General features: G+C 34.6%; 1 protein-coding gene across 6 annotated transcripts in view; it reads right to left on the bottom strand.

Annotated features, from left to right (window-relative positions):
- Positions 1-16,081, bottom strand: part of MIPOL1 (mirror-image polydactyly 1) — a 290,413-nt gene that overhangs the window by 233,292 nt on the left and 41,040 nt on the right. For 3 of the 6 annotated variants that reach the window (XM_020916569.2, XM_020916572.2, XM_020916571.2), the window contains exon 2: positions 2,454-2,532. The exons of 1 other annotated variant lie outside the window; for it this stretch is intronic. In XM_020916569.2, coding sequence (XP_020772228.2) covers positions 2,454-2,472 — 19 coding nt within the window. In that variant the 5' untranslated portion in view covers positions 2,473-2,532. Of the gene's footprint in view, positions 1-855; positions 882-2,453; positions 2,533-3,104; positions 3,204-16,081 lie in introns of those variants that run through there. 2 more of the 6 variants (XM_020916570.2, XM_020916573.2) reach the window with 2 other exon arrangements.

Consider the following 16,081-nt stretch of genomic DNA (forward strand, 5'->3'; position numbering starts at 1 on the left):
TAAATAAAATAACTATAAGAATAGCCTATGAACATTTGTGTTAGACAGAGCTTTGATGCAATCTGTGCTTTATGAAAAATCCCATGAACCTTGATAACAAAGAAGTAACCATGTGTTTAAATGTATTGGTTATCACAAAACTCAAAAGACACTCCATTTACCTGTTTAACTTTGTTAATAATATTTCATTAATAGGTCCTTAAGGAATGTCTTAGTCCTATTTTCAATGTCCAAAAAATGTCTGTAAAAATGCAAATTTTCTTAATGATGTTTCAGTCACGTCTCCTGCAATCTGTGCCTCCTGCAAACTATTTATGCATCTGTCTTCAGCCCTAAAACCTTCCTCTCCACAAGTGTCCTAGAGCTTCAGCAGTTCCCTTCCTTAACATTTCTCCTGATTGTTCCACATTTGTGAGAAGTATTTCCTCTACAGCCCCTACTCTTTAGAAATATTAAAAATAATTCCTTTGGCTCCTTAAAGATCCTTTGGTCTATAATGTGAACCACATGGCTTTCATAGCAATGTGACCTCTGAACAGGGAACAAAAGCAAGAAGGGCATTGTTATTTACTTCCTCTTTTCTTATTTTGCACATACATTGAGTAAGAACTGCTTTGAGTTTTTCAAGAGTGTTTGCCTGCTTATCTGCATAAATGAATAAAAACAGCTACAACAAATAGTTTCCTGCTTCACACCAATACATCATTATCACAACTTGAATATAAAGAGAGTAGACTAAAATCAAGTGCCACAAAATCCTTCCACTAAAGCTATTAACTTTTCATTAAAACCTTTAACTATATACATTACTCAGATATTACTTGCTATTCCTTTATATACAATGCAATCAGTTACCTGGATTCTAAATTCAGGACAGTAGCCTGGAATCACAAATAAGAGAAAGGTTACTAATGGCACCCATAAATGACAAGAAAATTGATAACAGTATAGAAATCAAAAACAAATGGAGAAATCAAAAAAGATATATTCAGTGCAGCATCTTTCTGTATCTCAAAAGAACATGTAGCTATTAACTGATTTAGTTCAAGGATGACAGAAGAGTTCCCTCAAATGGCCTTTAACCTTCTGAAAAAGGTAACAGTGTGGTTGATAAATGGTGAAGAAAGCCCTGTTGAAGGAGAGGGGAAGGAGAGATGTGTGCAATGTTTCGATAATAATTCTATTTGTAAAAGTTTAGAGGACATAAAAATGACGAACATAAAATTTCAAGTTTTCCACTATACGTCATACTATATTCAGAATGATTTGTTATCCAAGGATTTCAGATTTGCAACTGTATCCAGATTTAGTGTAAAAGACCTCAAATAAAAACCAAACATTTTTAAAACCTGTCTGTGTGGCGCTTATTCTACCTTGCTCTCCACACAGATGGGTGTCCTCTACTTATCTCCCTACGTTTGTACCTATCCATCCCATCCATCCACCCATCCTTCCATTTCTCCCTTTGGCAGGACACCTCTTTGTCTGTCTGTCTTTCAAACTGTATTTCTCTCTGACCGCTCTCTCCCTCTGCCTGTGCGTATCTGTGCTTTTCTCTCTCTCTCTCTCCTCGTCTCTCACTGTGTTCATGTCTCTGTCTCTTTTTCGAAGTGTTTCTTCCGCTTTCGTCTGCACACCTCTGCCAATGTCTGTGGCTCTGCCTCTTTAGGGAGAGTCCCCCTTTGACTGTTTCTCTGTGGCTGTCTCTGAGTGTGTCTTTTGGTGTACAAGTGTCTCTGTGCCTGGATGTGTCTGTTTTTCTGGGTATGTGTGTCTCCTCTCCATAATGTCGGTCCATCTCTGCAGCGTGTGCATCTTCTCCCCCTTCACGCTGGGTCTCATCTCTGTCTCCTTCTGAGAGTGTCTGCGTGCACACAGTGCCCCCCTCACTCGGGGTGTCTCTCTCCCGTCCCCCCCAGCCCCTCTCTCTCTCTCTCGGTCACAGCATGTCTGTCTCCTCACTGTGTTTCTCTTACTCTGCTACTTCTCTCCAATGAGTCTCAGGATGTGAGTCTTTGTGTGTGTATCCACGCCTGCGTCTCTGTGTACCTCTGTGTGTGTATCTGCGTCTTTTTCACTGAGTTTACCATCTCCTTCCTGTGTCTGTCTCCTTTCTCTGTCTGGGTTCCTTTCTCCGCGTTGACCTCTCTGTGTGCATTTCTCTGCTAGTCGTTCTCCCAGTCTCCTCTGTCACTTTGTGGGTGTGTGTCTGCTTTCCTTTTTCTCTTTGAGTATCTCTTGCTCTGTGCCCTTTTCTCTTTCTCCTTGTGTCTCTTCTGCAGAATGTGGGTCTTTTTGTGTATACTTCCTGCCTTGCGTGTGTGCGTGCATGCATGTACACTTGTGCTTATCTGCTTCTGTCTAATACACTGGTTAGAATAAACACACTTCATTCAGTGCCTTGAAGTAGCACATCACCTGGGGTATGGTATTAATACCTTAAAAGTCCTTACCTTTTGACCAGTCCTCCATTTGCACTTCTGTTCTTGTTTGCTCTGGCAACGTCTCTGGTTTTTGCGCCAAGATTTGAGGCTAAAATAAAGCCAACTCTAGATAAATAAACTTAAAACAATGTATCAGAACACACCTAAATCTTACCTTTGTTTAACAGAGAATTTACAGGATAAATGGTTTTCTAAAACACTTATAATAGGACAATTAACTGTATATTTCAACAAGTGAAATTAAATCTTTTTTCTCAGGAAAAAAAGCTCTTTCATTCACACTTACATTTTAGTAAATACAGTTCAAGGGTAAGCGTCTAGACATTGCTCCTTTGATTAGGGAACTATTCAGTTTATTTAACTTAAGTCTTCTCCAACTATTAACACAACTTCAACAATTTAAGAAAAAGAAAATTTTTACACTATTTGTCATAAGTTTATAGCAAAAATTTCAAACTTATTTATTTGAATGTATATTTTCACATAAATATTTCATAGTGTGTAATTTTAAAATGCTACTCTAACTTTTTAAAAGGTTATTTCAGCTTGTGGAATTATTGATATTTTTCTCTTCCATTTGTTTTCATAATAAATATGATGAAAGCTATGCAAGTTCACTTTTTTGCATGCTTTTAAAGAGAATAATAAAATTAGAGTCACCTCACAGCTAGAACTCTGCGTTCTTTAAAAAGTCCTCAAATAAAGCTGTAGCAAGCTTCTCCTATTCCAATTTTCTCTAAATATGTTGATCTGGAGTTGGCAATCTTTTTCTAAGTTCCTCATTTACTTTTGGATTAACTGAAAATATAGGAAGTTATTAATATCAAAGAAATATGTTCCAGTCAATGAAGCCATTTCCCTCCATATTGCCCAAAAAGGTTAATAATAATTGCAGTCTTTTAATAAGAGATTCATATAGCAAGACATGTAGAAAACACAGTCTTTAATAACCTCTGGAGTATTTTAAAACATGCCTTACAGGCCTTAATGTGCTTAGTAATATACTATTTAAAACCATAATTTTATCCCTTTGCGATATACAGTCACTCTTCCTCATCATTTACCCAGCTAATGAATGCCAGCAATTAGTAAAATGTAATCCCATTGCACAATCATTTTAATGCTTTTAGCACTCAGAAAAGTAAACACCAAATTAATACTGCTCAAGCCATATCAGATCCTAGTTGGAAGCAAGCAATTATAGTTCAGCTCCTCAGGTGTAATTAAATGATTGGAATGATTTAGTTCCATAAATGCAAGTTAATTCATAAGCAAGCAACAAATATACTGGGAGTAATTACAAGAAACATTGACAGTCTAAGTAGGGCTAATTCTTTTATGAGACTGATATAGTAAAATGCTGCCCTCTCCTGGGCATATAAGTGAATACTTCAGAGCCAAAAACAAAACATTTCCCCCAACGCAAAATATAAGTTTTTAAAGGACACTAAAAAGAAAAAATATATATATATATATACACACACATATATATAAATTTATATGTAAACTTTATTTCATTCCATAAGCAAAAAATTTTCATTTATGGCTTATTGTGATAATTTCTTCACACCCTAGTAATCAGTGATTTTTCCATTCAAGTTCTGAATATGAGTCCCAAAACATACCAGGCAATTCCTATCATCTAATGAAACTACATCAATCATATAGGACACTTACTGCAAGTGAAACTTCTAGCTCCCTCTTGGACTGTCAGACCAACATCTATATTCTCTCAGTGGTAAACCCTAACTAGACTGCTAGAGATTTAAGCTATGTTTTTATAAGTACTAAAATGCATAAGAAAAATAATCTCTGATGGATATAAAACTAAACACTCAGTATTACTGTGACTATACAAAATGGTCTAAAACTAATTGTTTTTAATGAACTCCAATAACAACAACAAAAAAAAGACCTACAGCACTGGTATAATATCATTACAAGCACATTTTAAAACGTAAAGAATAGCAAGCAGTACACACAATAAAACACCCCAGTTTTACTTAAGCCATTCCCAACATTTTACTTTTTTAGGCTAACATTCAGGACAAATTTACCTGACTACTACCTGATTCATATCAACTAAACTTCTTATACTAAACTTTTAGAAATGTATTTATTACACATTTAAGTCATGATATAATCAGTAAGACTGTGTTAACACATATGTATTTGTATCACTAAGCCTATTCAGAATCATCCCTTTAACTTTCTGCAAAATTGAATATATTCTCAAATATAAACAATGGTATAACAAGTGTTTAATTCTCCAATAAATGCAATAGATTCTTGCAGGGGATAATGCTTAACAGTACCATTTTTTTTAGTCGGGGAGGGAACAATATTCCTTTCTACTACGCTTTCAAATGCAATAAAGTAACTATAATCTAAGTCACAGCCTATGCAAGCTATAAAAATAAACCAAAATATTAAAAAGTCCTGCCACTAAGTTTAAAATGTACAGCACATTTGCTTTGCCCTTGATGTCACAGTCTTATTTTTCAATTCATATCTTGTACACTGTAAGTTAATTGCTTTTGGAAAGTACTTATTATTCATGTAAAAATTAATGTGCCAATGTGTTTAAATCCTCTTAAATGACCATTCATGCATCTTTCTTCTTTAAGTACCAATGAAATCTGTCAAAAGACATCAATGCAAAATGGTCTTAAAGAAAGTTCTAATAGAGATTTTTTTTCTGCTAACATAAGATTTTCATATTCACCAACTTTACTTCAATTTCATTAATTTTTTAAGCTACTTTTAATAAATTCACCAAGTAAAATTTTTAGGCCCCATAGTCTGTCATTTGTGTTCCAGCTGACATTATGAATATTAATAACAGTGTTATCCTGATTAAATAGGCTTCATATGAAATCCCTGTGAATCCTATAGCTCAGACATCTCATTTTTCCAACTCTTTATGAATTTGGATTCAGACATTAAACTGGAAAAATCTTAAAAAACAGAGTTAATGGCACATTTGCATATTGTCAAGCAAAAATTAGATGTTCTAATGATTCAAATAATTACAACTTATAGATCTACATATTGTAATAGAATAGAAGATTTTTGTAAACATGCAACATATTTTACACATCTATTCATTTTAGGACAAAGGATTAAGACTAATAAGATTCTGATTCCTTTCCTCACACTCACCTTAAAGATTGATATCAAGAACTTGTTTAAATCAGAAATTATATCTTCATGTTAAAATTAGTGGGATGATTTCACAGTAGATACATAAACGAGGCTTCTTAATCAAGTGCTAAATCATTATATCACAGACAAAATATGTTAAATGCTTTAACATTACTAATGTTACCAGGTTCGAGCAACAAAATAAAATCTAACTGAAGTTCATCTTTAAGTAATGTGGGAAAAAATTACCCACATAAAAAATAAAAATAAAATCTTTACTATAACAGAACATATCATATTAGCATGTGTTAAAATGAAATCTTCTCCATCACAGAGTCCTAACCTCATTCCTCCAAGTTGTTTGGAATAAGTGAAAAAAGAAAAAACAAATTATAGTCAAAGAAACCACATGCCACCTCTAACTACACTGGAATTTGAATGTATCTGCCTATATTTCCTACTTTCATGCTATCAAAAAATGGAGACTGAAAAAAATTAAACAAACATCTCCATGCTCTGAAATGGGACTTGACTCTCCTTGTTTACTCAGCAGTAAAACACTTGATGAAACAAAAATTGTTCTTTGACCAGTCTAAAATTTCTAATCTGCCTAAAAAAGAATGAGTAATTCTGACATTTATCCTTCAAAATGAAACAATGCTTTTTGGATAGAAAGGCATTTAAAGATGGGACTTCACACCTCAAAGTAACAACACCCAGGATTTTTTAAAACGTATTTTAAATAGGAGACACCCATCTATTTTCCTCCACAAAAACCACACATGGCAAAGGTGTTCAGCTGACTTTGATTAATGGCTTTCCTTTTTCATAATGTCTCCTTATTTTAATCACAAATTTTTATAATTTGAATCCAGAGTATAAAGTTAAGAATCATTTCTAACTATAACAAATTATATGCAACTATAACAATGCCAAATTTTGGATTTTCTGGATTGAGAAATGTTGATAATTTCTGCACTGGGATGGTTTCATTAAATGGCTAAAGAAGAGCAGTGTATTTCTGAGAGCCAAATATTATATCACGTAACTCAACATATACAATATATGCATATGTTCTACTGATGGATTTCCATCTTACTAGACAAAAGTCTCTGAAATATTCATGTTCTCTCACAAAAAAGAATTCCTTTCACCGACTATGTCACATCACAGCCCACTCCCTACCAGCTCCAGATAATCCAAGTTTCCCACAGCCTGGGTAATCAATAAAAGATTTAGGGAAAGGGAGAAAGGATAAAAGTAGACAGATGCCATAGCTATCAAGATTTAAAATGCATATACTTTTTGATCCCTCAGGTCTACTACTAGTCTTCTAAAAATATGTAGAACATATTTTTATGTACAAAGATACACACATTGAAGCAATATTTATTTGGTATGAGACAATACTTATGCTCTAGTCATTCTGAACTTCTTTCTGTTCCTTGAACTCACTAAGCTTATTCTTGCCTCAGAAACTTTTATACTTCTCTAGATTGCTAAACCATTTTTCCCCATCATTTAGGCCTTGCTCAAAATCCATCTCTTCAAAAGGTTTTGCCTGGCCATCCTATCTAAAGTAGAAACTCCTCTCTCATCACATTACCTGTGCTACTACTTTCATGAAGCCATCTGTTTGGGTTTTACTTCATTGCTTATGATATATATCCACCAAGGATGTATATGGAAATTACACTCAGGCACAGCCCTTGTTTTTGTCTTTCATCTGTAGCCTTAGAAGGGTGTTTGGCAAACAGTAAGTAAGTATTCGGTGTGTACCTGATGATCAGACAGGTGGACAGAAGATGTGAAGATTCGCTCAACAAACATCTGTTGAGCACCTACATATTATTTGTCAATCAACCGTTCTAGGGATTAAATATAAAATAAATAGATAAGGTAAATGAATTTCCTACCCAAAATAAATGCTTAGCTAAAACAATATAGGTACAGAACATGGATAAATTAAAGACAGAAAAAACTGTAAAATTACACTCATATATGCATACACGCTTGAATAGGATACACATAGCAATCTACTATCAGTGGTTACTCTGAAGACAGGGCCTAAGAGTTGAGGTAGAGAGACTGAGAAAATGAGGGAATGAAATATTTCTATTTCCTTTTATATCTATATCTACCTATAGATCTATATCTACCTGTATAATCTGATTTTTTTTACTACGTGCATGCATTATTTTTTAACTTAATAGTGAAATATTTATTAATAACCTTGGCATTTTACAAGAAACTCTGAAAGAAGCCACATTACATCAGAAAGATTCAAAATGAACTGAAAGAAAGCTTTATGACTCCCTTGAAACTCTGAACAAATAATTAGACTAATTAACCTTCATAATTATACTTTGTCATGGCTGTTTGCTTGCTTGGTTTATATAGAGTGAAAAGTTCTAATTTAACTAATATACGGTAGAAATATTTTAGTAGAAATATTTTAGTATAGAAAAATTTTAAATGGATGAATTTCCTGAGAATTAAACATTTCTTTTTTTAAAAACAGTCACATTTCTATGTTCAATTAGGGACTATTTATAACAGTCATAGTGTTCAGGATTATAATATTTAAGAGTTCATAATAGAAATTACTATCAAAAAAAGACTTATTACTTACATCATTTAATAACAAGGAGGGTGTCAAATTAAAAGGAAATAAATATTTAATGTTTCAAATATATGGTTTTCACACAACTAAGACCCGACATAGCGAAATAAATATACCTGGAACACTGCATATATCAGATGGAACACTGCAACAGCTTTCACTGTCAGTTACAAAAATGACACTTTGAGAATGAATCCTGTATTGCATGGCCTACTGATAAAATTTTAAAAAGAAAAACTTTAAAACTGGTTATTATTTTCAGAAGTTTAATCAGATACAGGATTTTCTAAAATAACCTGAAACGTTTTGCCCTAGGCCAAACCAAACTAAATCACTTAATCTAGCACAGAATATAAAAACAAAGTCATCTTACAGAATAGCTTCTCTAGGGAACAAACAGCATGTTTTCTTAAGATTCATGTGATTGCCAAGTTCTGATGCAATGACACACTCCTTCACACAAAGGCTTACATTTACATACAACCAACTGAAGTTCTTGACAAATTAAAGGTAAAAAAGTATTAGAGCAAGTTACATCGATCTGTAATGACAACTGGTATGAGCACCCACTTGAAATCAAATAAAAGAACAGCTGTCAGAAAATGTCCTTCTAAAATAAAGTAAAAATGATAAGTTCTTAATTCATCACATATCATAATGCTTACTAACAGATTTTACCCAAAAAATTGCTTAATAATTCTCTATAGTTTATACAGTTAAATAATAAGAAGTAATAGGGACATTAACAAATAACATCAGTACACTCTAATGAGTGTACTGAGTTTAAAATATTATTAACACTTACAAAATTAATATTTAGTAAAACAATTGTACAGTGTTTCACAGTACTAAATTAAATATGTGTTATTAATTTTAAGACATTTTCCACAAGAAAATGCTCTTTTATTTTAAAAGAATTTTCTTTCTTTTAAGAAACTGCATCTCTAGGATGTGTTGATTTATACTATAATCATAATCATGTTGAAGCTGGGTTATGAGTACATAGGGGTTCATTATTCCATTTCTCTACTCTTGTATGTTTGCAATTTTCCATAATAGTTTAAAATACATATTATAATATAAAAGAGTATATACATTATCATTTACTTTCACAGAACTAGCAACGAGTACTTCATTTTATAACAGAACATTATCAAACTTTTATCAGTTTCATGTCTGATACATGTATCCATAAACATACTATGTAACAAATACTGCACATGGTTCACAAATATATCATACATACACACCTCACAAGGACTCTATATTGCACGTCATTTAGAGAAAAGCCTAAAAGTTTCACCCTACCACACAAGAACTGAACAGAAGATATTATCTGCTGAGAAATATGTACTTTATTAAAATGTTTTGGAATTACTCCCTGACCTTATACTTAATAACTTCCTGAAGCTAAGACCTTACGTTACCAATGACCTAGTGCATATGCTGGATAGGTACACTCTGTCACCTTTAGCAAACATTCTCCTCACCAAGCCACTCAGAGGCCATCTGTTGCACCCTGAAGCAATATCCTAGTTAGTTACTGCTACAGATGTGTGATGTAAATAACCAAGTTTATCATTTGTTAGAGTCATGGCTACATGAATCTGAAATATTTCCTAATTTTATCTTAAAAGATATGTATTTTCACTGCTGGAAATATTTCTCATTTGTAGAACAGTGATAATTCTTTGTATATGCACAGTAATTCTCTCTTAATTAACAAAATGGTGATTTAGAAGAATCATAAGCAGAAACAGTGACAATGACTATTGTTTAGTTGCTAAGTTGTGTCTGACTCTTTTGCAACCCCATGTACTATAGCCCACTAGGCTCCTCTGTCCATGGGATTTCCCAGACAAGAATATTAGAGTGGGTTGCCATTTTTTTCTCCAGGGGATCTTCCCAGTCCAGGTCTCCTGCATTGCCAAGTGGCTTCTTACCAGCTGAGCCACAAGGGAAGCCAAAGTAGACTTTTTTTTGGAATTCCCTTGCTTTTTCTATGATCCAGCATATGCTGGCAATTTGATCTCTGGCTCCTTCACCTTTCCTAAATTCAGCTTAGAAATCCGGAATTTCTTGGCTCATGTACTGCTAAAGCCTAGCTTGAAGGATTTTGAGCCTAACCTTGCTAGCATGTGAAGTGAGTGCAATTGTACGGTACTATGAACATTCTTTGGCATTGCCTTTCTTTGGGATTGGAATGAAAACTGACCTTTTCCAACCCTGTGGACACTGCTGAGTTTTCCAAATTTGCTGGTATTAATGAGTGCAGCACTTGAACAGCATCATCTTTTAAAGGTTTTAAATAGCTCGACTGGAAATCCATCACCTCCACTATCTTTGTTCATAGCAAAGCTTCCTAAGGCCCACTTGACTGCACTCCAAGATGTCTGCTCTAGGTGAGTGACACACACCCTTTCCTCTTTTTCCAACCACCTGCTCAACATCTGAAACAGACACAAGGCACCCACCAAATTAAGTGGAAAAGTGAACTACCTAAGATCAAAACCCAAAGTCTTTGCTATGGTAGGGCAAGGAATACAAACTTGTACTTAATCCAATCAATTAATGTAAACTGATTAGCAATCTGAGACTATACTGTCCAGCCAGAAATTTTAAAGAAAAAAAAAAATTAGGTCATGAACTACATTTCTTGACAAGATAATTTCTTTTGAAAATAAGCTCACAGCCACAAGAAAAAACTATAACATATATGAAAGAATTTAACATAAGGAAAAGCATTACAGGCATATGAAACAGAGAGGTAGAGATTCATACTTGAATTAGAGAAAACTAGGCAACCTGAAATCAATCTTCACAACAGGTATAATTTTCAAATTGCCACATAGAGAAGTCAATACAACCCATTAAGTAAAAGCAATCAGTTTCTAAAGAAGCATAGATAGATATAAAAAGGAATCAAGTAGAAACTGTTCAGAAATAAGAAATGTTAATTCAAGTTGAAACTCCATAGATGAAGTAAAAACTATAAAACAGTAGAGTACAGAATTAAAGATTTGCAGGCAGAAAGGAAGATATTCCTCAGAATGCTGCATAGAATAAAACTTTGAAAATATGAAAAAAGAAGTCAAGCGACATGGAAGATAAAATATTAACAAGATGTTCTAACAAATGCCCAGTAAAGGATTGAATAGGGGAAAAGCATAAAAAGAAATGAAAAGTAAATTAATTACATATACTCCAAATAGGAAAGAAAATGTGTCCCTGGAAAAGAGTAACTGAATCAGAGTTATATAGTATCAACATCCCATAGTTCCATGTAGATTGCAGTCCCAGCATCACATTCTGGCAGTGATCCTTCATTTTCTTCAAATTTCCTGAAATTTCTGTGCAACTACACTATTTTGTTACCTACAAATCACCATGATGCATACACTTCCTTTCACAATACCAAGAGATGTTTAAAAATACTAAGTCTGTTGATCTTTATCTGTTTCTTTACCCTTTTCATCAAGGCACAAGGAGTCACCAATATAACTGCTTGTTAATATCCAATGTGATATTATTTCTTCATTTTTTTATAATCCAGCATTATCACTTATACATCTCATGTCACCAACTTGGTCAAAACTGCTTGCCAAAAATCAAAATAAGTGGCAGAATGCCAAGCCACACTTAAACGCTGAGAGCATATAGTACAATCTGCAATCTTGGTTCTCATGGGCGGGCTAAAATGATGCTATTGCTCTTGAAACATTGGAAAAATATGTATTAGCAATGTTCTACAAAGTTTTTCTTTATATACACAGAAATAAATAGAACTCAAAAAATAAAACCACCTTGCCCTGTATCTACATTCTTTCTCAGAAAGCTAGCTGAGAATGTGCTCCATCAACACATGGGAGTAAAGTATGAAAGAGGTGAAAAGAATAACCATGGTCATGGCGAGAAAAATCACAGGATAATAGCTATACACCAGACATAGATAACAGCCATGCAAAATTGACAGCATTAAGAAAACTTCAGGAGTAATTTGTTCAAGAAAGAGTAGTTTGAGAAGAGACTGAAATAAATGAAAAGAGAGTTTGGAGTTGAATCAATAATAAATATACAGAAAATCAAGCAAATAAAGCACAATAGCAGCAAAGTATGCAGGTGAGGGGGAAGGGAAAACAATAAAAAATATACTACATGTATTAATCGTGAATAGCATCCGCATGACCATAACAATATTAAGACTATCTATTTTTCCTGAACAAAGTTACAATATAGTTATACTGTAACAGAAAGGGAGCGTGTGTGTGTGTGTGTGTGTGTGTGTGTGTGTGTGTGTGTGTGTGTTGGGACAGAGGTATCAAAGAGACCTATATCCTTGTCTTAGTTACCAGGACCTCCCTACTTTCACTCTTCCTTTCTGTTTGAAATAGGTTAACATCTAGAATTTATACTTCCCAGTCTCTTTGCAGCTCATGGTTTGAATGTTAAAAAAAAAAAAAGTTCTACCAATGAGATGTTCTCTAGTAAGATACGGAAGAAGAAAGGAAAGCAAAGGTTATCCATCTGCTTTCAGCATGTAAGGTCAGACAGACGTAAGTGTTTCTAGTGACAGAGACCCTGAAGTTTAATGAGGCGCATGAGCCTCCTAGATATGACAACGAGCAGGAGTGCCAGCCATAAAAACAGCTCTGACCTCTGGATTGCAACAATATCACAACCCTGAACCATGGTCTAGAGGTAGTCCCTGACTACTGTACTGTTCCAGCACTTGGAATAAGTTTGTAAGCTGTTAATTCCCTATATAAAAGGACCTTTCTGCTTGAAATACCTAGAGTTGTTTTTTTCTCCATCCCATAATGTAACTGTTATCTTCCCCATCTTCATAAGCCCATGAATTATGACAAAACTGGGATGAGAATCAAGGAGCTGAAATATAAGCATGCTATACAGAAATATTTCAGGAGATCTGTTCATTTTCTTTCATGGCCTCAACAAAGCTACAAATATATGCAGAGTAACTCTCCCTAATAGGGACCTAAAAACTAGATGAACAGAGTCTCCACAACAAAAGGTAAAAAAGGACAACAACAAGGCAGGTAGGAGACGTAGGGATGGTCTCTGCAAGGGGAAAAAAAAAAACACCCCAACTTCAGCAAACCACAGACAGGAGAGATTACAAAGGTATATGTATTTCCCCTGGGAGCAGAGGATTCAAGCTCCACATCAGGCACCCAAACCCCTAGATCCTGCACAAGAGAGAAGCCCCCAACAGCTGGCTTTGAAAACCAATGAGGAATATGCCCAGGAAAACTACAGAACTGCAGAAAATGGAGAACCTGCTCTTAAAGGGCTTGAGCAGAGTCTCACTCCACACAAAAACACCAGGTTGAAAAGCGCATGGAATGAAGTGTGAAGGGAATCCACCCACTAATCTTGAAGAGTCTGCTGGAGAGACAGGAACAGTTGGGACGCTCCCTGGGGCCCGAGAAACTGGTGAGAACAACTTTTGCAATCTCAGGCTACCTTGCAGATGCCATTGTGAAATTCTCCCTCTGGTCTGTTAGCTCCAGAGGGTACACCTTTTTGGGAGCCTTGCCCACCTCGGTCTCCACTGGGTTTCACAGCCAGAAGCGTAACGCCTGCACCTGCCGGCTCACTGCTGCAGCCACCTTGGGCCCTGAAGCCAGTCAGAGGGCCAGCTCCACCCAGCAACACTCCATAGCAACAGTCATAGCCCCACCATGAAAGAACGCAAAAATACAAAGAACTCTAAGAGACTACTATGAGCAATTATATACCAGCAAATTGGACAACTTAGAAGAAATGAGTAAATTCCTAGAAGCATATAATCTTCCAGGACTGAATCATGAAGAAACAGAAAATATGAATAGATCAATTACTAGCAAGTAGATGGAAACCATAATCAACAACCTCTCCTAAAAGCAAAAGCCCAAAACTAGACATTTCACAAGAAAATTCCATAAAACATTCAAAGAGGATTTAATACTTATCCTTTTCAAGCTCTTCCATTTGAAGAGGGAAATCTTCCAAAGACATTTTATAAAACCAGCATACCAAACCAGACACCACAAAAAGAAAATAGAAGAGGCTAACACCCTTGATGATCATAAGTGTAAAAATCCTCAACAAAATACTGAATCCAACTGAATCCAATGCTATATTAAAATGATCAAACACTAAAATCAAGTGGTATTTATTTCAGGGAATCAATGATGATTCAACATCTGCAAATCAATCTACATGATATATCACATTTTAAAAAATGAAAAATGAAAATCATGATTACCTCAATGGATGTAGAAAATGCATCTGACAAAACCCAATATTCATTTATGATAAAAATTCTCAACAAACTAAGTACAGAGGGAACAAACCTTAACAAAATGAACGTTATAAATGACAAACCCACAGTTGACATCATATTCAGTAGTTAAAAAATAAAAACTTTTCCTCTAAGACCAGAACAAGACAAGTATGCTCACTTTCACCACTTTCATTCAACAGAGTACTGGACGTACTATCCACAGCAATTACACAAGAAAAAGAAATAAAAGGCATCCAAATCAGAAAGAAAGAAGTGTAAAATTGTCACTACTTGCCAATAACATGATACTATATATAGAAATTTATAAAGATTCCACCAAAAAAATGGTTAGAATAAGTGAGTAAAGTATAGGATACGAAATGAATATACAGAATATCTGTGGCATTTCTATACACAAGAAGGCAAATAAAAAAAAAATCTCATTTACAACTGCATCAAAAAGTTTAAAACACCTAGAAATAAATTTAACCAATGAGGTGAAAACCTCACTAAAAACTATAAGACACTGATAAAAGAAATTGAAGAAGATACCAAAAAAATGGAAAGATATTCTGTACTGGTGGACTGGAAGAATTAAAACTGTTCAAATGTCCATAATTCCCAAAGCAAACTACAGATTCAGTGCAATCCCTATCAAAATCCCAATGGCATATTTAACAGAACTTGGACATGTAATTCTAAAATTTGTATGGAAGCACAAAAGATCCTGAGTCACAAAAGCAATCTTGAGAAAGAAAACCAAGGCTGGAGGTATCATACCCTCTGACTTCAAACTACAGTTAACTTTTTAAACAACTCAGGGTTTAGGAGTATTGACCTCTCACATAGTTGAAAACACACATATAAGTTTATAGTCAGTCCTCCATATCCAAGGGTTTGAATCTTTGGAGTCAACCAACTGTGGATCCTGCAGTACTGTAGTGTATTTTTACTGAAAAAAACTCTGCTGTAACGGACACACTTAGATCAAATCCAAGTTGTTCAAGGATCATTTGTATACTACAAAGTAATCAAAACAGTATGGTCTGGGCACAGAGCCAGATATACAGATGAATGAGACCAAAACTAAGCCATACATATATGGAAAATTAATCTATAACAAAGGAATAAAGAACACAACGGAGAAAGGACAGTCTTCTAAATCAGGAGCATGGGAAAACTGGACAGCCACATGCAAAAGAATGACACTAGAGCACTACATTATACCATATACAAACAGTAACTCCAAAGGCATTAGAATTGAATGTAAGACCTGAAATCATAAAATTCCTAATAGAAAACAAAGGAAGTAAACTTACTGACATTGGCCTTAGGCAATGTTTTGTGGATGAAAGACCAAAGGTAAGGGAAACAGAAGCAAAAATAAATAAACAGGACTACATCAAACTAAAAAGCATCTATACAGCAAAGTAAACCATAATCAAAAAAGGCAACCTATTGAATGAAAGGAATCTAATTGCAAACTATATATCTAATAAAGGGTTAATATCCAAAATATATAAAAACAACAACAAAATACAAATAACCTGATTTAAAAAGTAGACAGAGGATCTGAGTAGATAT

Source organism: Odocoileus virginianus, chromosome 16 (assembly GCF_023699985.2).
Source record: "Odocoileus virginianus isolate 20LAN1187 ecotype Illinois chromosome 16, Ovbor_1.2, whole genome shotgun sequence".
Classification (NCBI taxonomy): Eukaryota; Metazoa; Chordata; class Mammalia; order Artiodactyla; family Cervidae; genus Odocoileus; species Odocoileus virginianus.